This window comes from Lingula anatina, chromosome 10, assembly GCF_051362555.1.
Source record: "Lingula anatina isolate TDL-2025a chromosome 10, LinAna3.0, whole genome shotgun sequence".
NCBI classification, from domain to species: domain Eukaryota; kingdom Metazoa; phylum Brachiopoda; class Lingulata; order Lingulida; family Lingulidae; genus Lingula; species Lingula anatina.
The window spans coordinates 11,479,547-11,507,280 of record NC_141776.1 but is presented as its reverse complement, the minus strand read 5'-3'; the positions used below and the strand labels follow the sequence as shown (position 1 = coordinate 11,507,280).

General features: G+C 38.7%; 1 protein-coding gene across 1 annotated transcript; it reads left to right on the top strand.

Annotated features, from left to right (window-relative positions):
- Positions 1 to 1,465: 1,465 nt before the first annotated feature.
- On the top strand, positions 1,466 to 26,147 carry LOC147759588 (uncharacterized). Its single transcript, XM_086997531.1, has 19 exons — positions 1,466 to 1,472; positions 4,181 to 4,419; positions 4,923 to 5,076; positions 5,580 to 5,633; positions 6,205 to 6,392; positions 8,471 to 8,624; positions 9,255 to 9,374; positions 18,060 to 18,143; positions 18,806 to 19,240; positions 19,730 to 19,913; positions 20,353 to 20,525; positions 21,129 to 21,182; positions 21,767 to 22,075; positions 22,347 to 22,649; positions 23,062 to 23,148; positions 23,434 to 24,066; positions 24,607 to 24,792; positions 25,103 to 25,288; positions 25,623 to 26,147. The coding sequence occupies exons 1-19, from the start codon at positions 1,466 to 1,468 to the stop codon at positions 25,868 to 25,870; spliced, it is 3,798 nt and encodes a 1,265-aa protein (XP_086853657.1). The 3' UTR covers positions 25,871 to 26,147.
- Positions 26,148 to 27,734: the final 1,587 nt, after the last annotated feature.

Sequence of the window (27,734 nt, the reverse complement as noted above, 5' to 3'; positions counted from 1 at the left end):
GCATAATTCTATATGCAAATGGCTCGGCATGGTCGTTGACGTTATAGACTATATGTTGCAGACTCGATGCATAAAAAAGTGTGGCATTATTTTCATAAAAAATGATTTAGCCAGCTAGATACATTACAAGACTCAAACAGATCGAGGAAAGATTCTCAGTGTTACGTGCTCGTTGGGATATTTTGTAAAAAGGATTTATACCTCTTTCAATTTAAGGGATACGTTTTGTGGTCCGTTTAGTGTAGAATATATCTTAAAGCGTTCTTCACAAACGTGGGTGACATATTCAGGATAGCAGTTATTCATGCGAGAAAGAAGAGACTACTAATTCAACGGAAGCCGGGTCTTCTAATGTTTTTTAATAATATTAGTTGCCGTTTTCATTGGCAAATCTCTGCGTTCTTGGAGTCTTCTCTAGCTCCCACTGAAACAGCGTTTGTCGCGTGAGGAATTCATTCACTTTTCAGTGCCTTTTTAAAACTAGACAACGGTGGATCGGCAAGGGCAGAGCGATATTAACAGAGTTTGAGAGGTTTAAAAAACGCAATTCGTGGACCAACACTAAACGGATTTCAGAGCTAAGGTATGGTGTGCAGTATTCTTGGCATATCATCTTGAACCACCGCAATTGACAATACATCGTATCAGTAGAGGGAAGATGAGGATAGATAAATGGTTTATTTAAGTGGCCTAGCTTCCCTGAAGTTTAAAGGTAAGTTTTAAATTCAAAACAATTAACGGTGTTATGTTACAAATATTTTAAAAACATTTTATGCGCCGACACGCAAACGTGCGTGCGCTCGAGCGCAAGGAATGATTTTTGGAGAGATCGTATTATGGGATTGGTGCAAATTTTTTATCCACCAAATATTCTCTCTTTATATATAAACACACGTGTGCGGAAAAAGACCTAATCAGCAGCTGTACTAACAGATTACAAGTGGAATTCACAGGCAATTTTTTCCGTTATAGCTCATTTGGACTAAAATCTTTTTTATCAAGCGATTACAGAAGATAAGCTAAAATGTTCCTGCACCACAATCAATACCATAAAGTAGTATGAAGTGTATCTGTATTGTTTTATAATGGATCTTATTTGTGCTTTTGAAATGTAAAGCAGGATGAGTAGTTTGCCCAAGCATATTTTTCAAGCATGGATCCAGGAATTCGATTACAAAAGCGTAACAGAGCCAACTGCTCGAATTCCAAAAACATACAGTTATCGGGACTCATTATTAGTTTTTAAGCAACGTGAAGATACACTTAAGCCTAAAACTTCGTAGGAACAGGGTATAATACAGTATAACAATTTGCTTAGTCCCTTTGTTATGTAATCGGCATTTTCAACATTTCACAAATTAAAAGACACTCGTTATTTTCCACAGAAGTCAAGTGAAGGATATAAGGACTAGTATATGGGTATATATGGACTGGAAAGGCGAAGGCACCAAATAATATGGAAAAGATGACAGGTAAGGAACACTTTGTATGCCCTTAATATTCCACCAGGTTAGCCTTACATGTAGAACTAATTATGTGATAGATAGGCTAACCGTTTTTAGTGACATTTATTAATTATTTGACTTTTTACGATATCGAAAAATAAATTTTGCGTAAAACATTGGTTTTAAATAGGCTTATTTCTAAATCTTTCGTTATGTCTTACTTGTGACCGTGTATAATTGCCTCTTTAGGTATCTTTTTTGTGTTGTTAATTCTGCTAAACATTTACGTATTTTAGACTCTTAATAAATATATTGTAATATAAAATGTATATTTCATTTTCTTGACATAGTGACCCCGTTACGGTTTAAGGAGCGAAACTTAACAAAACATGGCGGTTCCCCAACCCTTTGTACCACATGTTATTATTCCAGTGGATTGCTTTATAAATAAAATGATGTCGACCAAATTGAAAGGGGGGGGGGGGGGGGGCATCCTTGTGCTTCTTCCTAAGCGAAATTTTGCATCCGCCAGCGTTATGCGCCATGATGAGACGGGCCTTCACCCCGATCTGTTACCCAAAATGTCAAAATGACCCCGCTCTGCACTTTTAAATGTTCAAACACTGAGAGCATTTTCCAGCTCAAAATAAGTTGCTGGTTGCAGTAACACTTTATATATTAATATATTAAATCATAAAAGAGAAAAGAGAAATTATCTTGTAGTTCACAACTAGTTTGTGACTGAAACAGTCTGTCGACGCGAGTATCTTTCATCATCGAAATGCAGCTTCCACTAGAACAGCTATTTCGATTGAAAGAGGTTGGTTTAACCAAGTAGCTCTTACTCCTTAGTTTAACAAGTAAAAATGAATAATCAGCTGTGACTGCAATTCTGCAGCTGAAATACCTTTTACTACCCTATACTGAAAAATCTTACAAAAAGAGTCCATGTTCCAATAAAATTAACAGTCATTCTTTTGCACCTTTGTTTATTTATTCTGTCTCTAGTAGTCATGGCACAATTCGGAGTACTACACAAATACCCCAACCACGCATTCAACAAATAGCAATGCAGGCTTCGATCTCTTATATTTAATAGGAATAACTTTATAACTGAACTTCCTGTTATCATTAAATTATGTAATACATATACGTTCACAGAGGTCAAGTTGACCCGGTCAAGAACCGTGTACAGATTGGAAAAGTCCGACTCTTATGTGGGAAAGGATAATTCTTGGTACTATAGTTCTTCATCCTGAATTTTTCTAAAGTGCACAAATATGCGATTTGTCTTAGATTATAGACGTACACACCAGTTGCCCGGACCTGTTTAAACCCGAGATGATATTAAAAAAAAAAGAAACATTTTGATGACGGAATTTGCCAGATCAGTTATGAATAACTTAGACGAAGGTTTTGTGGAATGAAGGATGTAATTTTTATTTTGTTTTATTTATTTTTTGCATTGGATATCTCCAGCATTGAATTGCACATGTACGCATGTGATGTTCATATTGCAACATGATTTTATTGACGTACAGGTAGATGCACCTTTAAATTAAATGGTAAAATTTCCATGAAGTCAGCGGTCAAAGGTAGGTTAACAGTATATCCACGGGGTGTTTTTATGCTACCGTGTTATTGATGAACTTATCATGTATAGGTCCACTCTTCCATCAAGGGAGTCCGGAAACTCGCCTTGGTAGCAAAGAATAACTAACATGAGAAACGTTTTAGATCCGGAAGTAGTGCATATAAATACTTACTGGCGATTGACTGATGCATCGGTTTGAATATAGAAATAACATTGTTGTTTGATAATCATATTCTTCACTATTATATAACATGTTATTGAGGTATAAGTTTAAACATCGATGGATTTTCTTAGCTTTGTGGCCATTGGATTGTTTTATCAGTTTCCCACCCTCAGATAATCGATATGCTAGATACTGCATACAAAACGAATGATTTCAAGAACGTGGTTTTGTACAAGTAGCTTAAGGCAATTGTTTCAAAAATAGTTGTTAAAAAGTTACAAGTGAAGCGGGTGTAGATTACATGTACATTATAATATAATTCAATTTAGAATTGAAGAAAAGAACTGGCTTCTTATACGACTCAAGTAAAATTGACATGCCAAGAGACAAAACGAATTAATCATTCGGCCAGCCAAAAATAGCTCTGAAACTGAACCTGCTACAATGCCCTTTGGTCTTTCTTTAAGTTTAAAACTAAATGATGGTATTTGGTCTCGTTTTGTTGTAAAGATTTCAGGTAATGTCTTGTACGTTGAGAAAACACACACACGGTTTTCTAAATAGAAAGATTTAAGAAGCGTTCGATATTATTAACGCTCGTTGACACCAATGGGTACTTGGTGTGCTGCTCAGTTTCTCTTTTTTGTCGAATAATGGTTTTAATTGATTTAAATTGGTTTAAATTGTGATTTTGTTCTTTCTCTGTGGTTGAGCACCCAAGGCCAATCACTAAGAGAATGGTAGCCCCTTTCCCCATTCTCCCCCCTCCTCCAAAAATATAACCCAAGCATTTTTCCTAAAATAATCGACAGCATAGCATAACATCGTATTAAAATTGTTTTTGCTAAATGATTAACCTCCCCCCCCCCCTCCCCCCGCCGTTAGATTTTGCATCCTGTGCATTTAAGCTATGGGTCAGTTTTTTTAATGCAGTAGAACAGTTTGCTAGCCAAACCATTTTTTCGTTAATATTTTCAGTGTGTATGCTGCTGGTGGTGCAGCTAACTTTTATGACAATCTACCTCACTCAAGGCTGCACCCTCTCAACGCACAACAACCCTCCCGGGGACTTCACCTCGCCAGGGTACCCTCACAATTACGGCAGTAACCTCAACTGTGCCTACGAGATCCGCTCGCCCACGAATCAGCTGTTGGAGTTAAGGTTCCATGCTTTTGCCGTTCCATCAACCTCTGGCTGTACGCATGATTTTGTAAGGGTAAGCTTGTTTGGTAATTGCTGTTGAATTTTGCACCAAAGCCCACTTTACTTGTTTTAAACTGAAATTCTAATGAACAAATAAAGAGAGACGCATTACTTTCAGTGTGTTGGGCTCGTGGTTTCTGTTGCTTTGAGTCAAAAGTTCGTGTGTGTGTGTGTGTGTGTGTGTGTGTGTGTGTTTGCTTATACACATATGTGGTCATGCGTGTGTACGCACGCGCCTGCTTACGGAACAGATTGAAAAATAAACCGACAACTTAAGATTTTACTTGTTAGCTCTTATTTGTCCGCATTACATGTCGACATTGCTATTTCGCATGGGGTTTAATGTGCATTCAATAAAAAGAGTGGAGGGGGGGGGGGCGCTTTCATGTAGCGTAAGTGCTAGAGTGTGCGCTTGTATGTGGTCCCCAGGTATGGGATTCCACGACTCACCATCAATGTGTTTAGAACATTAGTGACAAAGCAGTCTAGGATACCGTAGTCTCTTCTAATCTGTAGGTTATAGACGCAGACAATGGGCAGATGTTTGGAACATTCTGTGGGGTCCATCCTCCCGGACCTTTCTATGGGTACAACTTTGATGTCCAGTTTATCACGGACGGGTCACAGTCAGGCTATGGGTTCTTCGCCACGTATTCCTACTACACGCCCGGTACGTACTCAGTGATATAATACATGGGTATGAAGTCTACGAGAAAGTTTTTTTTCTTAACATGGGCAATGCGATATAATGTTTGAGCATCAACATACACACAAATGCACATGCACACAAGCAAACATACGTGCGCACCCATACTTACACACATGCACGCACAAACACACAAACACACTTGCGCACACACACGAACAAACAAACACGCAAAAACACACAAAGAGACACACACATAAAGCACGTACAAATACCCACACGCTACGACATAGAGAGAAGTAGAAATGGACTGTTTGACAACAACAGCCACTACACTGCATCTGGGCCATCTTGATGAAGAACTAATATGTGATTTGTAATTTTAGACTATTTCTTCATCACGTGATTAAATGGATAGGCCCTATACATTTGAATGATGCCATAAGCCTTTCATATTCTTTATTATATTTCATATTTTTTGCAGAACATTTTTTAAGCTCGGATTTCTATTTGTTGTATTTTTATAGAAGTATCAACTACAAGCCCAGTAGGCCTACTAGGGGACTGTGTTAATATCACAGGTGAGCAGTTCTACATCGAAATAAAATTTCTTCAGTCTTTACACTTCATGTTCTTTCACCATTGAATTTTTTTACTTTAAAAAACATATAACTATTATAAGTGCCATAAGTCCTTTTGTGGCAGACATCTATGACAGCTAATAAACAACTTTATTTCTTTACGAATAGGCTATTTTTATCGTTTTTAAATTGTTTATTAAAATAAATCTCATGCGATCACAAGTGGTAGCATTGTCCACATGCATTGCGGATGCCACTTTTATATAACCAACTGTTTCATTAAAACAACTTGTTGACAAAGCAAGACCAAGTTATTTTGATATCCTGAAGTGTGAGAGTAATGCTGCGATTTTATTGGCGGTTCAGCGTACAGTTTAAACCGTCCATTTTGAATATTAATTAAAATTGGTTATTTGAAAACAATAATGCATATATTTTAACATACGTGTTTACCATGATCACCAACCTCAAGTTACAAATTACAATAATATTAATAATATTAACATAATTTTTCATTTCACTTGTGAAAATGATTTTATTTATTAATTCGTTATTTTTTTAAATTCATCAGAATGTGGCGGTGTCATCACCGCCACCTGTGGGCAAATCTCGTCGCCAGGTTACCCGGACCGTTACCCTGACAACACCACGTGCACGTATACGTTGTCGTCTGCTATCTTCGACCATTTTATTCTGGTGACCTTTGATTCTTTTTCCCTGGAAAGAGAATGGTTCGGTTACTGCTTTGACTACGTTTCGGTAAGAAGGATTACACTTTTCTAGTCTTGTCGTTATTGTTTAAAAAGATTTGTCAGTTTGGTAAATGATGGTGAGAGTCGCTGAGAGTAATAAAGGCGGAAAATGGCCCATAGAAATATCTGTTGCGAGTAATCTTGTAGTTTGTAACATAAGAGTCTTATAATCTCTTGTCCTTTTCATTGCCTTTCTGGCGGGTCCAGGGTTTTGCTAAAGAATGGAGGGGGGTAGGTTAATTTTGCCAAGGTAATGAAGAGAGGCAAATATAGAATAGTAGGCCTACACGGGGACAATTTTGTTGTAATATGTAGATTATAGGGATGAAAATATTCCATTGTATTGTTCATCAAGATTGTTATACGGTTTTAGTGGGGCTGTGCTACTGGTAGGGGTGGGACGTTGGTCCATGCCCTACCGTGCCCCCCCCCCCCCCCCCCCCCCCCGATCCGCCATTTCGCAAGTAGGGGAGACCGGGGCTAGTTGGACCCCGGGGTTAGTTGGCCCCCGTCAATTTATGACAAAGTAACTACGAGGTAAAAAAAAATAGGCCACATACTCTAGTAAAGTGACCGTAGCCTACAATGCTAAGGAAGTGTCGGACGTTAAAAAGTTTTACTTAAGCGGAGAGTCGAAATAAAGTATTTTTGCACCTAAAAGTAATTTTGTTAAAGAGATTTAAAAATCTATTTCATAGGCTTTTGATCGAATATAATATATGTACAGGGCATCAAACTGAAGCTCATTGTTTCAAGTTTCACAAAGACGTATCATCGTTGCTCATTCTTGCACCATATATGGCTGCCATCCTTTAAAATAAAAAGTGTGCACCCGGGGCTAGTTGGCCCCCTTGACTCGGGATCCTTATATTACCCACAAACCTTTGCGCGCAACACAGCTAGAGACCATTGTTGAAACAAACTCAATGGTTTAAAACTGAATATGTAACTTTCTTTTAAAACGAAAATTTATTATTCGTTTTCATTCATAAAAAAACCTGCTTTATACCATTATTAATAAATTCTTTCTTAAAATAAAACAAATTTTATTGATAGATATTCTGCTTCTTGCAACTTATACCCCCCCTACAACGTGACGTACGGAAACCTCAATAAATCTGCCTCATTTGAACTATTTATTCATAAGAGACTCTCAAAAGTCAATTTAATAAATTAAAAATGTATAAAAATGTATTACAAGGCGTTTACGTGGGATATTTACTCCATTTTTGTATAGGGGGCCAACTTTCCCCGTGGCGGGGCAAGTTGCCCCCCCCCCCTGACGTCAACTACGTTTTTTGTCAAATTGTGAGCCATCTGGTATTATATTTGAAAAATAATGACGTTGCATACGTAGCTTAGTTCATGGGGCTTACTTTGAAACTGGTTGTGTTACTCTAACTCATTCGTAGTTGGCTCTACAAGGCCAAAAGTGTTTAACTGGGCCAACTAGCCCCGGTCTCCCCTATATTCTTCTACAATTATTGATACGCACAATACAACAGCTATATGATGTAATAGGCTATATGCTTATGTGTGGTTAAAATTTTGTAAACATTTGTTGATATTAATTTATTTATATCGAAATAAGTGCTGTGACCCATTAAAAAAATATATATATATAATGTACATGTCTAGCATGTACATGACATGATAACCACTTTATTCACACAGTGTGACAGAAATGGTAGTCGGCTAGGAACCGTTCCTCATCACATTGTGCAGATGACTAAACCCAATACTGTGACTAACTCTAATCTGTACTAATCACATGGGACCCTGGATATCCATTCCTAAGACTACCATTCCTGTCAAACCGGTAAATTGTTCACATTTCCTGGAAAATTGACTATACGTATAACAGGTGTAGCTCTCATTTTATGCCTTTAAATGAAGCAGCTCCTCCGCTATGGCCAGTGACTACATAATTGTGGCTTTTTGTATTAAATAAGTGGTAAACACGATATAAAAAGTTATGTATTTTTAATGTAAGACATCAAAAAAAAAAAAAAAATAAAAAAAAAAAAATAAATAAATAAATAAATAAATTTAAAAAAAAATCCGTTTTATGCATTGTCTTTCCAGATTGAAACCGACACTGCTCCGACCACATTCGGGGCACCTTATCGTTATTGTAGTACTGCTAACCCTGGGAGCTTCGCCAGTGGGACGGTGAATATCACTTTTGTCTCAGACGGAAGTGTGACTGCACAAGGCTTTGTCTTGACATTTGATACAGGTAGGCACTCTGTATGTGGCACATGCCATCGATTTGAAGTTACGGTGACTCCAAATCATGATGAAGTTAATGTCGTGACGCCTTGCCAAATGTCGTAAGCGTCGTTTTCCCGCTGTATGCCATATGTACATTTTTCCTATGAAAAAGTACTGTGCTTTAGCACTAATTGTGAGTGGAGTTTTGTTTCCAATCCAATGTTGGAAACGGCGGAAGAGGGCACAGTGGGTCACGTGAACATAGCAAACAATTTCTATCCTATAGTGTACTTATTAGATATATATGTCTTATATATTATACATGTATGTCTTTAATGTCATATAATATGTCTATACACTTTCTTCTTTTAATAAGGGTTTTATTTCTATGTTTGATTTTAATAACATATATTTCATACATATGCATACTGGAGAGAGAGAGAGAGAGAGAGAGAGAGAGAGAGAGAGAGAGAGAGAGAGAATGACATCATCATCCTCCTACAAAATATAACTTATAATGAAGTAATTAACAAACTACCACTGAAAAGAAAAGTAAATGAGTACTTTATTCTACAATTGTCAATTGTCCCCCCTTTCCGCGCTCAAAAAGACCGTTATGTGCCTTAGAATGTGAATATTGATCTCCCATTTTCAGTTCTTGCCAGTCACTTTAGTAACCCAGGGGATTCGGGCCCGTCTGGGCCATCAGGCGTCCCTGGGCCTGGATATAATGAGACATTCAATATATCCTCTGGTGGATATGTTGGAAATTTCAGTAAGTCTAACTCAAATAATACAGACTTGACATTTAATATGGAATATTTCAGTTTCGAAGGTATACCTAGGTAAAAATACGTTCTTTTTTCAAAAAACTCCGATCTCATATAAGATTTGTGAATGTAAAAGTGTGCAGTCAGGTGTGTCACTACCAATTAACTGACTTTCATGCCTGTTGCGCTGCTACATTATGTAATTTGCAGTGACTTAATTGGGTAATGTTCCATTGGGCTGATCAAAGGCCAGTCAATAAACAACTTAGGTTGGAAAAAATTGGTGACAAAGGTTTCTCAACTGATTCTGGTCCGTTGAAGGCCCAATATAGCCCAAAAAATTTCCCCCATGAATCCCCCAATGGCAAAGTCTCATTTTCCACAAAAATCCAAAATGGCCGCTATTGAATGGGGTGGGTGGACTTGAAATCCATAATTTGGGAACCCAATGTCACAGAAACATGTTTTAAGTATCAACTCCTACTAAGTGAGGGATCCCCAATCATTTGCAACTAGTCTCAAGGTCACTGAAGGTCAAGGTCATGACTTTATTACAAGGTCAAAGCATTTTTGGAGGGAAAAAAACCCCGTAATATCTATATGACAGTTTCCCAATGTCACAGAAACATGTTTTAACTATCAACTCCTACTAACTGAATGATCCCCAATCTTTTGCAACTAGTCTCAAGGTCACTGGAGGTCAAGGTCATGACCTTATTACAAGGTCAAAGCATTTTTGGAGCAAAAAAAAACATACGGTCTATATGCCAGTTCCCCCGTTGTCATAGAAACATGTTATAAGAAACAATATCAACCAAGAGGGACACTGCCAAACACTTGCAACTATTTTCAAGGTCACCAGAGGCCAAGATTATGAAAAAATTTCAAGGGCATGGTATTTTCCAAGTGAATTACATCATATTAGCTATAACTTGGTAACCATATGTCACTAAAACATGCATGTTTAATGTATCAATTCCTACTAAATGAGAAGTCAACAATCAATTGCAACTAATTTAAAGGTCACCAGAGGTAAAGGTTATGACCGCTAATTACAAGGTCGTGAGATTTTCAAGCAAAATTCCATAATTTCTCAATTACCAAATGTTACAGAAACGTGTTTAGCGTGCCAATAATGCCTTGTAAATGGGGTCCTGTTTATCGTTTGCAACTACTTCCAAAATCTAGGAGGTACAGGCTTGACCTTATTGCAAGTTCATCATGAAATTTAATGAAAATTTAATTCTAGGTTAATCTAAGTACAACACATAAGATTGTTTAAGAGCAAAATATGCATCTCCATTCTTTATGACAAATGTTACTTATTATAGAGCGACCTGAGCCCATTGTTGTTTGATGTAAATACTTCATTTTAATACAGGTACTATTGGCATAAGCTGTCTTCTTGTCTGCCCAATGATTGACCTAAAGCTACCTTTGTATGTATGATCTACTTTGGAGTATCTGTGTGCAGTTGTAGACAGGAGATGGTGGATAAAGCACATTTATTTGCCCATTTAATCAGTATCTGTATTTGGTTGCTTTTATGACAACCAAAGGCTAGCCATTACTGAATTGCCAATGGTAAAATGTGTTGATTCTTAATGGTTAATTCAATACCTATAGCTCCGACTCTGCTCCATCATGGATGGGTGATGTCTAAAAGCTATACTCTCTCCCAAGCCTACTGAGCATGCTGTCGCAAGTCGATACTTGGGTTAATTGGGTAATTTTAATGTGCTGAGTGGAAAATTAGTCACTTGTTTTGTGTGAAGACAAACTTGTAGATGGTGCCCTTTGAGCGTCATTTCAGCATCTGTTTTCCTAAATATCCCGATTCTTGGTCCTGCAGTAGAATTCTGAAATAAGCATCAGGCCACTTGCTGGGGAGAACTTGTTCACCACAAGTGAACTCTCTATTAGAAAGTGTAATATGTTTTGGTCGACAAACTTTAAAGCTGCTGTTTTTTGGTGTGCTCATCTGTGTCAAAAGTAGTTATATGTTTTCATATCATGCCAGCTCCTGTCAGATTGGAGAACTAGTACTGAGACATGATCGCAAACTGGGAGTTTTTATCAGGTCTGTTAGGATAGGAAACTGGCTACAGGCTCTCACCATCATCTTTCGTTTACTTTGCTGCATCTCATTCGACAGTCATTGTGACAAGCTAGCAGTCTCAAAAGGGGGGAGGGGGCCTTTTCTGAAAAAGTGGACCTAGAAATATTTGTGCACCTACATGTAGATAAAATTTTACCCAGAATGCCACTGGCTACAGGCCTGTATTTGATGGCCAAAGCACCAAGGACAAGGGACGTACAAACAGTTGTAGCTGTGGGTGAGGATCTAATAAGTATGCTAAGGACTTTGTATCCTTCAGTTTGAAGCTCATCATGTAGAAATAGCCTTCTAACAAATATCAGTTGATCAGGTGTTAATAAATGCTTATTGAATGTTGTGCATTAATGCAGACTGCCTTATCCTCAAGTTGCATTGAAGTAAATAGTCCAACTTATCTGCAGAGGACACATTTGCCCTTTAACCACTGTTAAAGCATACAGTCAAATTGCTCCTTGAATTTGTCCAGGAAAATGTATTTTTTCTCTGAAAGGGACTCTTTTATTTGACCCATACTTAACACTGCTTATGCCACAACTACATGTAGACCTACTGTTAGTATAGAGACCCACAGCTAGCAATTGTGATAAACTTGTGGCTAGTAAGTTTGAAGATTCGAGAGAAGCACTGGAAGTGTTTATCAATGAGAAATCAACATTTGATGGTTTTTAAAAGCTGGAGAGAAACGGTTACGGATGTTCAAATTGTGTGGCAACCTGTCTTCTGGAAAAGAAGGTAAATACCATAAAAAGGTGCCATTCCACCTGGTTATATTTCCCCCCAGCCTGTGGCCAATATAAAAATGTCCTCATTTCTAATTCCATAATATTTTATCTAAATATCTATGTACCCAAAATGAATTAATTCCCCCACTGCAGTATTATAGAATGCTGTAGTAAGATTTCGAATATTCCAATTTTTACATGTCTTATGTGAAGCTACAATGGTTATTGTATAATAGGTTGTCTTTGCCCAGTATGAAACAAGTTTATATCATGTTATTAAGCTTTAAAGGTCTCCCACATTATTTGAAGTTTTTGAAGAAATGAAATTTATCTTGGGAAAAAACACAAAGCATTGCTCAACTCCTCCCTGCAATAGAATAGGAAGTTTTGAACAATGTAGTTCTGACATATAGTGGAATATTCACACAAGGTTCAGGTACTTAAAGGACAATGTTCATGTAAAATTCCATTTCTCGAAGCTTATAACACCGTGCTATAAAGATCTACTCAAGAAAAAAATTTGCTTGGGTAAAATTGAGTACGGAATGAACTGGAAACACTTGGCTTGTCATTAAGTTTACACGAAAATATGTCAGGTAACTTTATACTGTCTTTGAAAGAGTAAAGATTGAAAGATAATTTTAGACAAACTTTGACGGGGGAAATACCTACAAAGAGTAATGGGCTATTTCGCCAACATCTTGTTGAAAATTTTACACTGCAATTCTATTCAAATAAGCTAAGGAACTAATTGCCAAATTAATACTCTCATCACATAACAGGGGGGTAACCAGACCTGCAAAAATTGTACGCACATATTTAAAAAGATTACAAGCACATACAGCAAAATGTAGACTTACGCAAAACATGAAGGACAGCGTAATCACAGCAAATGTACCTCATATAGTAGCTTAATTTCCATTAATAATAAAATCATCATTCAAGTCAAAAATATTCTTGCGATTTAATAACTATTTTAATTTACCCAGAACGGTATATTTATTTTAAAGGCGGTTAACTGAAATATAGTTTTATGATTTGTTTGTGAAAATTGCCCATGTCACCCTGTTAGTTTGGAGGTCTAAGCTGGATCAAGTCCGTGTTAAAATTCCTATGAAGTTGTGCAGGAAAAATTCTTCCTTTCTTTCTCTAGCTCCTCGATAAACCTGGTGTTCAGATTTTATCTAGCACCCCCAGGTCTACGGGAGCTGCGCTTTGTAACTAACGCACAGGTAGATTTTTACCTGAGATAACTGGAGTAAAGCTTAGATAGAGTATAGTATAGTATAGTTTATTGCCGAATCAACTTGACATAGGCATATAACCATAGAAAGTATAACATTTGTGGTAGGTGGAGGAGGCAACCACTGTTAATATATTGGAGTACCTAAAAAGTGGTGGATGGACAGACTTATATATCTTTAAAAAAAAAAAATTGCAGTGTGACTTTTCTTTATAAGGCTAGTATTATATAGTAATTATATAGTATACCAATAAACAAATATTGTTGGATCAACTCAAAAACTTATAGTGTCCTCTCTAAGCTTAGAGGCAGCACACAGGAATCTAGCTAAATTTCTTAGGTCAGTAACATTATGTGTACTTAATAACTGTACTAGTTTGAAAGTAGATGGCCTTCGCCAGTAATACTGTTTGATATAAAAACTCTTCTAAAGTCAGAGTACAATTTACATATCAAAATAAAATGATACTCATCTTCCACAACATGATCATTTGAGCAATACTGACAAATTCTTTGGTTACGAGGGATATTACTATATCTACCCTTCTCTATTCTTAAAGAATGGGATGAAGTTCTAAATTTACAAATTAATTGTCTATATCTATATGTTAAATTTTTCTGCAGGTAAAATTGCAGGCTGTGATTGTCTACCAAATGTCTATAAATGAAACATTTTGAAGATACATCTATTGTAGACCTAATTTCTTGCAACAAGTTGTCCTTCACTCTACCCTTGAATTCTTCAATAAATTTAGCTTCATTTGTGACATGTTGAGCTTCCCATACATAGGAAAAACCATGATTTGATAATAATCTTCTTACTGCTGTAGCCCAATTTTCATGATCATTACAGGTCTCAAGAAGATTTAGATAAACACCATTTAAGATGCAATTGTCAGTAGTCAAAAGTTTCAACCAGTATTTTATAATACAAATATATCTATTAAGTTTCAGTGGCAATCGCCCCAGTTCACTGTATACCATTGCTGTCGTGGCTTTTTTATTTACCCCCAGTAGTAATTTGCAAAAAAGGAGGTGAACCAGAGAGTGCGTTCGATACAAGCAAGACAAATTGAATGCCATTTAACCCTCTAATTAAGAGGTAAAGGAAGTTCCAGGTAGATGGATGATTAAGATAGGACTTGTAAAGGTAACGGGCATTGTTTACCTCAGTTTAATAAAAGTATGCAAGACGGAGTGTCAGCGGTTTAATAAAATAAATTGAATTTCACAAATAACATGGACCTCATATGCAATAATCAACATTTCCCTTAACTCATTCAAATGCAGTGTTTTATACAACTTGGGATAACGATAATGAAATGCTTGTTAAAGAAATGACTAGACGGGAAATGGTTTTACACAGCTTCACGAGGATTTAGACCCCTCGGGTAAGAGATTTGAATGAGTATAAACTTTTATCAGAAGCCAGAGAAGTCATCATTGGACCACGTGACCACGTAGCTCATTAACTCCCAGGCCGAGCAAATAGGACGTTTTTTAAAGCCAAAAATTTACCAAATGAGCTTTTAATTTGTGTATTTGGATAAAGATATCGTTAGTTGGGCATGTTTTCTGAAGAATATGTTCCGTTCAGGCCATTCTGACGGCATGAAGCAAACCCTTTAATGTTTTTTTTTTCACTTTTAGTTCCTCTATAATGTAAAACACAGCTTTATTTAAACATATAATTGTATAACATTTAGTGATTTTGAAATGGGTACAGTATACCCTTAAGCCTTGTAAACCGAATGTAATTGATTTAAATGAGTACTATGCAGTAGTGCCGATGCCTTTTCTGTAATGAAATATTCTTTAAACAATCACCTGTGTTGTTTTTGATTAGTGTAAAATCAATTTTTCTTAAATGTTATGACAACCTTGTTATAAGGGTATGACCCTGACCGGTGGTGATTCTAGAAATAGTTTCAAATGATCGGCAACATGTAACTTAGTATGGATCGATACTTTAAACATGTTTCTGTGACATAGGGTTATCAAAATATAGACATGATGGCATTTTGTTCAAGCTAGAAATGCTATGACCTTGAAAATAAGGTCATGACATTGACCTCTGGTGGCCTAGAAAGCATTTAAAAATTATTTGCAGAACCTCACTTAGTAGGAAATGATATTTAAACATGCTTCTGTGACATCCAGTTACAAAGGTTTAGATAATATGGGAATTTGCTGCTCGAAAAAGGTAGTGTCCTTGAAATTAGGGTCATGACCTTGACCTCTAATGACTCTGAATAAATTTGCAAAAGATTGGCAGTGCATTATTCAATAATATTTAAGACTAAAATATGTTTTTGTGACATTAGGTTACCAATATATGGACATCACGTCATTTTTTTTGCTCGCAAAATGTATATATCTTAGGATTAGGTCATGACCTTGACCTTCTGTGACCTTGAGACTAGTTGCAAAAGATTGGGGATCCCTCACTTAGTAAGAGTTTATACTTTAAACATGTTTCTGTGACATTGTGTTCCCAAGATATGGACTTCAAGGTGACCCACCCCATTCAATGGCGGCCATTTTGGATTTTCGCCGAAAACAGGACTTTGCCATGGGGGGATTCATGGGGGAAATTTTTTGGGTTATATTGGGCCTTCAACGGACTAGAATCAGTTGAGAAACCTTTGTCACCAATTTTTTCCAACCTCAGTGGGGAAAATATGCTCGTTTACTGGCCTACATGGCTTAGGCAAAGCTTGGTTCTGTCAAAAAAGTATCCATATTTCGGCAACTACTGCATAGAAGAATTTGAAATTTTGCATGCAAGCGGTCAGTTTTGCAGTGCGTAAGATGAGTCAAGTAGTGCATTACAAATTTGTTAATCCAAGGCAGAATGGCGCGAAAAAGACAGACATAACCAGGCAGATCATAGCGCCAAACGGAACGGTCCCCACAGTTTTATAGAGTTATGCCCAGACTGATGTACCTACACAGAGGTCATCCCCAATGTATCAAAATCTTACCTACAGGGTACAGGACCCACTGTCTTTCGGGATACGCTGCTGCAACTAAACAAGAAACACTTAGTCCGTTCAGAACGAGGGATAAATTGCCACTAAAATGCGTTTTTCAAAGCCCTTAGCGAACACCATACTGGTTTAAGCAGGTAAGAACACCAAACGACCTCCGAGGTACCCACTGTATACAGCAAAACATCGTCGTCTGTTTCTCTAATGAATTGGGGGCCATGACGGTTTCTGGGTAGAACACTGAAACTGCGTGGCTTTCTTTATTGAGGTCAGATTTCACCTGTACCGCCCAATTAGTCAAAACAGAGTTTACAGATATCCAGAAGAGGCCTACGACGAAGCATATGCCGGGTCTAAAGTGACAAGGGTGATTGACAGCGTCAGTATTTGGAGTAGATTCCACATTGGTGCCAAAACACCAATGGTAGTCATCGACGAAAACCTGAACCAGATGAAGTAAAGGAATAATCTCGGAACCACTTGACTATCATTTGATAGGGGGCATATTAAGAACACTTCTAGGTTGCACGATGAGGTTGCAGGTTCACACAGAGCACTTTTAATGGCAGATAACTTACAGAACCAAGGGAATGAGCAGCTACCCTGGTCATCAAAATCATCACATTTGAACCACATAGACAATATTTCGGTAGACCATTACTCGCCAATCAACTGCCTACATGTCCTACAACAAAACTGGCCCAGATTGGACAATTTTAGACCGATGCCTAGGATGCTATTCCAGATTGAACTCTAAAAACCTACCCCCAAGGAATGCCTTGCCGCTTGAGAGCGCTGGCAACAGCCACGAAGAGGCCAGGCGTAATGCGACCATTACTGTGACTAGCAACTGACATGAGGGTCTTTTGTGGAGCGTATTACCCTTTTACAGACGATAATTTGGAAAATATGGAGATCCAAAATATCTCTTTTAATGAGAATCGTATGCCATAGAATAGGCAATGTGTTTTTGTTTGCTTCTCTGGCGAATTCCATTAATGAACTGATGTCACAATGACATCAAAGAGATAAGTTAAAGTTATTAAAACACGATTTAAATCATTATTTTCATTTATCAGTCAGCAAAATAGGAAAAAATGATAAAAAAATTATTTCGAAAAAAATATTCCATATTAAATGTCAAGTCTGTATGTCAGAATTGCCACAAACTTTCTTATATTGACTGCAAAGTGGAAAGAAGTAATTTTACCTTGCAAATGCTTTCTGAAAAAAGTATGGCTCTTTTGCAAACCCCTGGAGGCTGTTTGCCGCAAATTTTTTATGTACTTTGAGACAAATATGCAGAAAAGTTCAAAATATATGTGCAAGGTTCAAAATTTGAAATACGGAAAACTAGAGTGATACACAGTTAAATTACGTAATGGATAAAACAGCAAAAAAAGTTACGTGTTCGTTTGTGTTTATGCATTGAAAAGTCACTGTCAAGCAAATTAAGTCCCCAAAACCTGGAGTTAAAATATTTCAATATATAAATACACTGATACCGGTGTCTAGTGTGCAGTGTATGCAACTTTATATCACTAATCTCTCCTTGATTTATGTTTGAATAATATTTTATCGTTGTTGCTGTTGAAAATAATTGATTTCCGTTACAGGCTACCGTTATGATGAGTACTATACGTACTCGTTCGATGCTGACTATGATTTTGGAGACGACGTGTCTTTTAACCTCATGCAAAGTAAGTGCTTATTTTGACTGCTGATTTATTATCCCACCCTGGGTTTCAGAGAACATAACTCTTTGTGTGTACGCAATTCTGTTAGGCTGCATTCGTAACAGTGAAGTAAGAGATCTGCGGATCAAGTACGGCGACCCACTGAAAAGCTTGCCGCATTATCCCCCAAAAAATACTGAAAAGATTTTCCCGCGGGGATTAAGGGACAAGCATTCAAGTGGCTCGGCCATATTTGACCCGGGGATCTATCAGTCCGCTGTTGTGAATGCGACCTTAAAGGGATAATAACTCTTCGTATGGGATCTGTATTTCACAATAAAAACATTGTGAATAACTCATGGAAGTATGATATATTCTGTTTTACCACAAAAACGGCAGTTATAGCTATTATTCTGATATCTGAGCTTGTCTTTAGACCACGTGACCTCCATTGATGGCTATACTCTGTTAAAATCTCTTAAGAGATTTTAACAAAAAACCAAACCTTTTAGAAAAAAAAAAAAAAAAACCAGGGGGCTAACTTTGAATGTAAAAATGGATTCTTTAACCATTGGTGTGTATGGGAAAATTGTTGTTTACTCCTGGAAAATTCTTTTTTTTACGGCCGAAACGAAGAGTTATTATCCCTTTAAGTATAGTTATTAAAAATATTAATTCCATTTCAGCCGAACCAATACGTTACGAGGTAACTACACCAGGGGACTTTACCTTCCAAAATATCATCTTCGACATGACAGCAATAACCAGCGTGGTTTTCTACTTGAAGACTTGCAGCTCCGCTGGCATAGGCCTTTCTCCAACGGACGATGTCTCCGATCCGGATAAATACATCATCCGCTTCAGACACAATTCCGGTATAGCCATTTTCAGAGCGTTGAATGGGCTAAGCATGGAACAGTACCATTACCATGTGGATCTTTGCAGTGATTATCGGGCGTACTGGATAGAGTGGGACAATGGGACGTTCTACATTGGGAATGGTTTGAATCCCCCGGATGGGTTGCTGTTTGTATACTCCGACAGTTCTCCGCGTGACATTAAAGTGTTATCTGTGACATCAGCACCTGGGACGGCTCGTTGGAAGATATTTGATACAAGGGGTATGTGCCGATTTTAAAATTAAAAGTATCTCAAAAATAATTTATAGACCGGTTTGTAAAGAATATACGTGTAGTACCGGGGGCAAGATTATATGAAATGTTGGTGTCGGTGGTGGGTCGGAGGTAGGGGGAGAAGGGGGGTGGTGGGTGAGGCACAACCTTGCGCGCATCTTATCATCTCATTTGTGTTTGTTCTGGTAAGGGCAGGGGGGGGGGCATGGATTGTTGGTTCAGTTTCGTTCGGCATCAGTAAATATAAAGCAGCAGAAATTGAAAACTATGTGATATATGATACATGGATGGGGCCTTGTTGCATTTTCTCTGGGTTTGCTCTTTTGCCTGGCTTTCTTTCTTTTTTATTTGGTACGATGTAGAAGGTTTTAATGGGGGCTATCACAGCTATCACAAAAACAAAAGGCAAAGACAATGCACACTGCTGGGTGTGCTACTGTTTATTGTGATCTATACTATGTCTGCATATAATTCCAGAATGCTGTGGATTCGGAAAGTCAACTTGCTTCCCTCTTGTCAGTCCTGAATATCCCCTCAGCTTGCCCCCAAACATGAACGTCCTCGCCTGGATTTTCCATCCGGATCCTAACGGGATACTCAAGCTAGAGTTCACGCAGTTTGACCTGGAAGAACCGGATCACAACGCCAATCTGTCCAACAGGTGCTATGATCACTTCACGGTGGGTATCTCATTAGTGTGTTCTTAGTCGCAAATTATTATCTTCAACAGTCCAAAATGGTCCAATTGACGTTGCCAGATAAAAGCAAAATGTAACCCCTTTTTTTTAATTCTTTATAGACGTTTGCATGCAAAGCAGGTTGTCGGCGATTATTTAAAACTACATGTAACTGACCAACACTTGACTGTGTTCAAGCCAATCAAACTGGACATATCTGATACAACCAGCATAATTTTGCAATTGATCTGACATTTTCTGATTTGAATTTTGGTAAAGATAAAACAAATTTTGTGCTTAAACAAACTCTCTCTCTCTCTCTCTCTCTCTCTCTCTCTCTCTCCTCGTAGTTAGGTAGTAGTAGGGGACTCGTTAGCCGTGATCGATTTTAATGTGTAAAGTCATATTTTGCTGTGCAACGAGCAAAAACTGCTTGACATTTCAGGTACGTGCTGATTTATACTCCGAACCTCTAGGTGGTGGGCCTTTTTGTGGGACGTCCGCCCCCGGCCCTTTCTACGGCCACTCTTTTGTGTTCAACTTCGTAACTGATGACTCCATCGACAGCAGGATATTTATAGGGACAATATGCGAAGGTAAGATTTACGCGAAGCAACATGGAGATCACTTGGTGGTCACATGGTTCCAGTGTTAGCAGTTCCAGTGTGGTATCAGAATGTTATGCTTGTCGCTTAAGAGTTTTATTGGAAGCAGCACGGCAGGTACATGTACTGGTTGTCCATGTGTAAAAAGAATTTAGAAACTAGAAAAGCACTCCGAGAGCGCAAACCTCCGCTAAGGCAGAAGTTTATTATTATTATTTATTATTGATTGATTATTGATCCGGATCATCACCAAAAACAATCTGTTCCTTGGCCCACTTCTGACAGTTCCTGAAAATTTCATCAAAACCGGTCCATAACTTTTTGAGTTATGTTGATGACAAACAAACAAACAAACAAACAGACAAACAGGGGTGAAAACATAATCTTCTTGGCGGAGGTAAAAATGGAACATAATGTGGATGATAAACCTAAGTTTTGGGAGTTACATGTACTTTCAGGCCGCTTCACTTGCTACAGCCCACACTGTTCAAATTCTACCTCGTTTTACTACATGTTTGATAAAATTTTTGTTACTTTGAAGAATGTATTAAATTCAGGTTTTCAACCTGATTCTGCTTTGTTTTTCTTATTCAGTACCTTTAACTGAGGTCCCGTCCATCTTACCCAGTAGTTTCATGGAGTATGGGGGTAGGTATCCAGTAGTTTCATGGAGTATGGGGGTAGGTATCCAGTAGTTTCATGGAGTATGGGAGGTAGGTATCCAGTAGTTTCATGGAGTATGGGGGTAGGTATCCAGTAGTTTCATGGAGTATAGGGGGTAGGTATCCAGTAGTTTAATGGAGTATGGGGGTAGGTATCCAGTAGTTTCATGGAGTATGGGGGTAGGTATCCAGTAGTTTCGTGGAGTATGGGGGTAGGTATCCAGTAGTTTCATGGAGTATGGGGGTAGGTATCCAGTAATTTCATGGAGTATGGGGGTAGGTATCCAGTAATTTCATGGAGTATGGGGGTAGGTATCCAGTAATTTCATGGAGTATGGGGGTAGGTATCCAGTAATTTCATGGAGTATGGGGGTAGGTATCCAGTAATTTCATGGAGTATGGGGTCTTTTATTAACTTACAGCCCCATAACAGTGTACGCAATCTTCAAAGAAACAACAACACATTATCATTCACCTATTATTTAAATAAATACTAAGAACCAAACAATATGACGAAAGTGACCTGCTACGTGTATTATTAAAAAACAAATTTCGTAACTACAATTGCAGAACCGTTACCCTTAGAAAATATGGGTTGCTGGAATGAAACTTCAACTGAGAACAAGGTGATGGGCAGCCTGGAGGACGAAGGGTATTCCCTCCTTGATCCTCCATATGCTGACAGAAAGGAGGCGCTGTACAAATGCTATCTCGTGACTGTAAGTAGGGGTTTCCAGTACTTCGCGCTGCGTGCTGGGGGAAGCTGCTGCTCCTCCCCGGTAGCCGAGGAGACGTATGACCTCCTGGGGAGGTCAACTGAGTGTGGACCGCAAGGACTGGGAGGCAGTCTTGCTAACCAAGTGTACAGGATAACTACAGGTACATGAACCCAATTCTCTCTCTCTCTCTCTCTCTCTCTCTCTCACACACACACACACTCACACACGCACACGCATATATATATTTTTCATTCTTACTATCCCTGTATCCCATCCAATTAACTTTGATTTCATGTCATACCAAGTACTTATTTTTTGACTGCCCAGCTGAAATAAAAAAGTGGTGGGACTGAGGGTGAAAGCAAGAACAGCTAGACAAAATGGCATTCATCACAATATAGTTATTATTATTATATTTATTATTCAATTAGACCTACAAATATACGAAAACAAGGGTCGTTGGATACACCCCAACGGAAGCGCCATCTGCCACTCCCTGGAAGGCACCGACCCCCTTCTTAACGACAGCCACCTGACCCGGCTGGACGCCTTCTGGAAGTGCTATCAGGTGGCGAAGAACCTTGGTTACGACCACTTCGCTCTCTTCAAGAAAGGCCAGTGTTGTTCATCCCCTGTTCTGGGGAGTCAGTACCTCAGAATGAATCCCACGCCAACGAAGAGTTATAATGGCAATGGGGGACCGAATGGATACCAAGTGTATAGAATAATTGACGGTATGTTATAGAGGATTAATGTGTAAACTACCAAGACCCTCTAACATTATTGGTTTTTTGTTAGTATAGTGTTGTAATTACATAAACATCTGTATAGCTTATCAAAATATGATGAAATATAAAACTGTTGTGTAAATGAAACCAACGTATCCTTGCTGAATTAAGCGCTTTATATTGTTACCCCCCCCCCCGACCCTATTCGATTTCTGAAGAAAATCACACCAATACTCATCTAGTCAAACTAGAATCACGGGGGGGGGGGGGGGGGGGAGGGCGGCTTCGCATCCTCGGACCACCCTTCAAATAATCCTAGAGCCGCCCCTGCACACACACACACACACACACACACACACACACACACAAACACACATTTAAACACGGATCATAATATTTTCCTTTTCTATCTTTTCAGCATACACAACAACAGAGTCTATCACGGTGACCAGTGACGTCACATCGACCACACACGGTAGCACTTCGCAGGATATCAGTACAACTGGTAACGAAACGCTGTCACGTACAACAATTGCGTCGGGTGATGAGAATATTGAAACTTGTTGTTTTGCTAAAACAAGCCCAACACATTAAGTGGGCCATGATAGAAAAAAGTAATTTTGGTATGTGTTTTACCTGTGATGTACGTTTCTGCCTTTCATTCGTCTTTTATTATTTTGATATGCTCTCCGAGACAATAAATTCTCATTTACTCTTTCTCTGTAATTGTACCCCCGCACACAAACATATTCACACAAGTATTGTAATTAATCAAAGTGTTTTCTTTCAGAGTCAATCACAACCAGTGCCGTCACATCTCCAGATTCAACTTCCACTCAGTCTCATGACGTCACATCGAGCACCGTTGTTAGCACTTCGCAGGATATCAGTGCACCTGGTGATGTCACCACCATTCAAGGTGGCACTTCTACTACAATTATATATGACGTCAGTACTACCTACGATGTCACGTCATCATCGACATTTGGTGATGTCACTACAGCCCATCAGATTACTACCTCGCCGGAGAACTACGATACCACAAATCATATCTCAAGTACTAATATTGGTCGTTTGGAAACGACCACTTTGGGTCCATCGGTCAAGTCAACAACACCTGTTGCTGGTTCTACCATTCATAGATTTACTACCCTGACAACTGAGTTCACCACGTCGAGTTTTGTGACGTCAACGCTGCCACGTTCAACCACCACCATGGGTGCTGAAAAGATTCAACTGCCTGCTTGTCACCCGCTGCCCCCGTTTCCCCGAGCCTCGCTCAACTCTACAGCCACCGCTGTTGGTTCTACCGTGGTGGCCACGTGTGTGAACGGCTCGTGGTACAGCGATGTTGTGAGCATCACTTTTACCTGTCTGGCGAACGCGTCCTGGAGTCCTCGGGAGACCTCTTGGGAATGCAAAGGTAGTTAGTGAGGTGGCAGTTGCTAGTGGAGGGACAGTGGTTTTGTCTTTTCTCGCTAGTTAAAGTGTTTCTTTAGGTGGAAGAAGTGTGTGTGTGTGTGTGTGTGTGTGTGTGTGTGTGTGTGTTGCATCTCAGAAGCATTTGAATCCGCCGCTATTTGTTTGAGGAAATGTATCTTGGCATAGCGAGCCAGATTATTCATCAGTTGTGATATACACAGTCACAGATGAAAAACATATTCTTCCAAAAATGTGAAAAAAAATCCCCTCACAATTGTAGTGGTAATAACGCTGAATTTTATTGTTGTTGATGGAATAATGTGTTTTGACGCTGAATGATTGTCTTGGTATCTGTAATTAATACATTTGTGACGATATTATGGGACAGTTCAATTTTTCTTGATACATCTCTCTATTAATTAACACAGTATTGTTTTTTTTTCTGTAAGAATGTCCGTGTAACACGTCTTTCAATAAATAATTCAGGGATTGTATTATTTTGTAGCACTTCGCCAAAAAATCCTTATATTTGATATTTCAGAGTGCCCATCACTTAACCAACAGATATCCAATGTTACGCTGAATGATACAACCACCATGCTAGGAACGGCTGTAAGAGTTTGGTGCCATTCTGGACTATGGTTTGATAATACTACCAAAACGGCGGACTTTGTCTGTTTGGAGCACGGGGCTTGGGCGCCTTTGCCCAGTAATTGGCGTTGCACAGGTAACAAAACTGGCAAATATGAGAGAACAGTCATATTCCCACGGCCTACTCCTGTACCTGTCCTCATTCTTGTGTAGATTCACATAAAACCACTCTTCATTTATAAAATGAAGACGTTCTATTAAGGTAACAACCTAGCGTGGTAAGCTTTTTTCGTAAATTTCTTTAAAGGAATTTTAAAAGATAATGTTAATTTTTATTCGCAAATGCATTCATTTCTACATGGAAATTAGATGTTTCATTTGTTTTGTTTTATCTATTGCCATCAGATATTATGTGAGTAAGTTTTAAATCTATTTATGCATTTTAGTTGTAACGTGTCCCCCGCCACCAACTCTTCAGAGCGTGGAGTCGATGAACTTCACCAGTCTGGTGTACGGCTCTGTGATAAAATACAGCTGTCAGAACGGCACCACTTTCCCTGACGGCTTCACACAGCGAACAGCCAAGTGCAATATACACGGAGTGTGGACACCAGTTCTCAAGGAGTGCTCGGGTACGTGCGTACTGTACGTTTGCGTAAGTGCGCAGTGGCGGATCTGGGGAGGGGGGCGGGGAAAGGGGAAGAGGATTTATGGGACACCCCTCCCCCTCCCTTAGCTTCGGAAAAGGCACTTTCTCCCCATCCTCCTTCAAAATAAAAAATAAAAGCAAACAATTTTCCATTATTATACCCAATTCATTGTGACATTATTCTCGGCCTCCACTCTTTCTCTAGGAACTGTCTGTAGTCCTTGGCCCAAGAGTTGAAATATCTAGAATAATGATATTTTTCTATATACAGTATAACACTAATTTTGTGCCTTTACGAGATTTTTGTCCGATTTCAGACGCCCCCGCACAAGCCCTGCCCTTATCTGCCAAACAGAGAGGGGAACCGCCGGTGGAGGCCGAAGGGGCGGTGGTCATTGGGACATTTGGACTCTTTATCCTTCTAGGAATCATAATCGGCATTGTCGCCCTGGATGGCGTGACGTTAGGGAGACACATTACCAGACTGAAACGAAACCTTGGATTTAATAAGAAAAGCAAGGACAAAACTGAAAAGCCTTCATTTACGAAAGTGCTGCCTTTTTAGATTATTTATTCACTAAGAGAATCTATTGTTTCAGTGAAAAAGAGGCTTTCACTGTTATCTCGGAGCTGTTATCGATGAGTCAGTCATGTGATCGAGGGCTTCTGATGGAGGATCGAAACGTCATGACTCATAGTATAAACACTTTTGCAAAACAAAGGGGCCATTTCGGTCGATTTTCGTCACCGTGAGGATTTAAACTTAAACAAACCCTCAGCGTCCTGCTTGGGTGGAATTATGTGATATTGACCATTAAGTGTGGCATGTCCGGTCACATGGCACTCATCCCGCACAAAAATGCAGTAGTATCGAAGTAGCAAAGAAGCATTAACGCAGTAGTGGTGTGGAGCATATTTGCAGTAGAAATGCAGCATAGCCTACTGCAATTCTACTTCAAAAATTACATAGGGTTGTACAGAGGAGGAGCATTAATGCAGTAGATTAGCAGCATGATAGAAGCATGTTTCAAATATGCTAATTAGCTCCCACATCGAAGCAGATTTGAAGCATGTTTGCAGTATGATTGCAGTAGTCTACTGCGCTGGAGTATCTGCTTCGTTTTCGTGCGGGATAACACTGACCACGATAATGCCATGATACTGTTAATAGCTGCTTATATTCCAGGGACATCTAGTGCCACTGTACATAATGAATAAAATATGTTGACATACATTCTTTTTCCTACGCTTGCGGCCTCGCTGTTCGCAGGCTATTCGTAGAATCTTTTGGACATGTCCAACATCCTCCGTACGTGCTTACGGGCAGTCTGCGAACTCGAAATTTCGTAAGAAGGACTTGCGTGGGACGTGAGATTCCGCGCAAAATTTGGACGTAAGAGCCCGTACGGCCGGTTGTGACCGAGGCTTTAGATGAGCTCAAACGATCCACGGGCGCAAAGATGATTGGTTTCTGCAATTGCAGATACTTTTCACATCGAGAAATCTACTTATTTGATTTGGTCGTGTCTTACTGATGTCATTTTATTCTGCATTTTATGATATTTTTACAATACTAATTGTTTAGTGTATGTATTTTTTAATATATAAAGTAAACTACAAACCATAACGCGTATATTTTCTTTCTTTTTTTATTATGCATATTCATTAAAAACACGAATAGAGTTAAAGCGGTGGTATAAAATATTACAAACAGTGCAAAGAATGACATCATTAGAGCAATACAGAATTAAATCTTTGCACACAATGTTCAGCACTAGTTGATCAAATAAGTTCATTTTTGAATTCACAATAACACAATTATTATTCAGAGGATTTTTTCTTTTTTTTTCTTTTTCTTCCTTTTTTTTGAGGGGGTATGCTCAAAACACTAAGAGAGTATTCACGTAGAGAAGAGCCGAGGTCTAGCAAGGCCGAGACCTAAATATGGCGGACCTACATGAAAGGAAGACCGCGTAATCCTTCAATGGTCTCTCAATGAATGTCAATGAATGTCATTAAAGGATTACGCGGTCTTCCTTTCATGTTGGTGACATTCATTGAGAGACTATTTAAGGATTACGCGGCCTTCCTTTCATGTAGGTCCGCCATATTTAGGTCTCGGCCTTGCTAGACCTCGGCTCTTCTCGATGTGAATGCTCTCTAAGGCGTTTTGAAACATAATTAAAATACCATAATATTCTCAATAGAACAGTTCATTATTAGATCATCAAAATAAATATCGAAGTTTAAAAAATGTGGAATTAGGTTTCAACAAGTTATTTGACAATTCTGAAATTTCACAAAAATATTTACCTGTACAATTAAATCTACACAGTTACATTATAGTTATATTAAAGCTGTCATTGTAGGATTCCGGTGCCCACAACAGTCAGAATGAACAGAATGTAAACTGTCCCAGGGGGTGTGGG

Excerpts from the sequence above, each read along its gene's own strand:
- LOC147759588 (XM_086997531.1), top strand. Across the intron at positions 4,420-4,922 it reads GTACGCATGATTTTGTAAGG|GTTATAGACGCAGACAATGG; the intron begins GTAAGCTTGTTT and ends TCTAATCTGTAG. Across the intron at positions 9,375-18,059 it reads TGGATATGTTGGAAATTTCA|GCTACCGTTATGATGAGTAC; the intron begins GTAAGTCTAACT and ends TTTCCGTTACAG.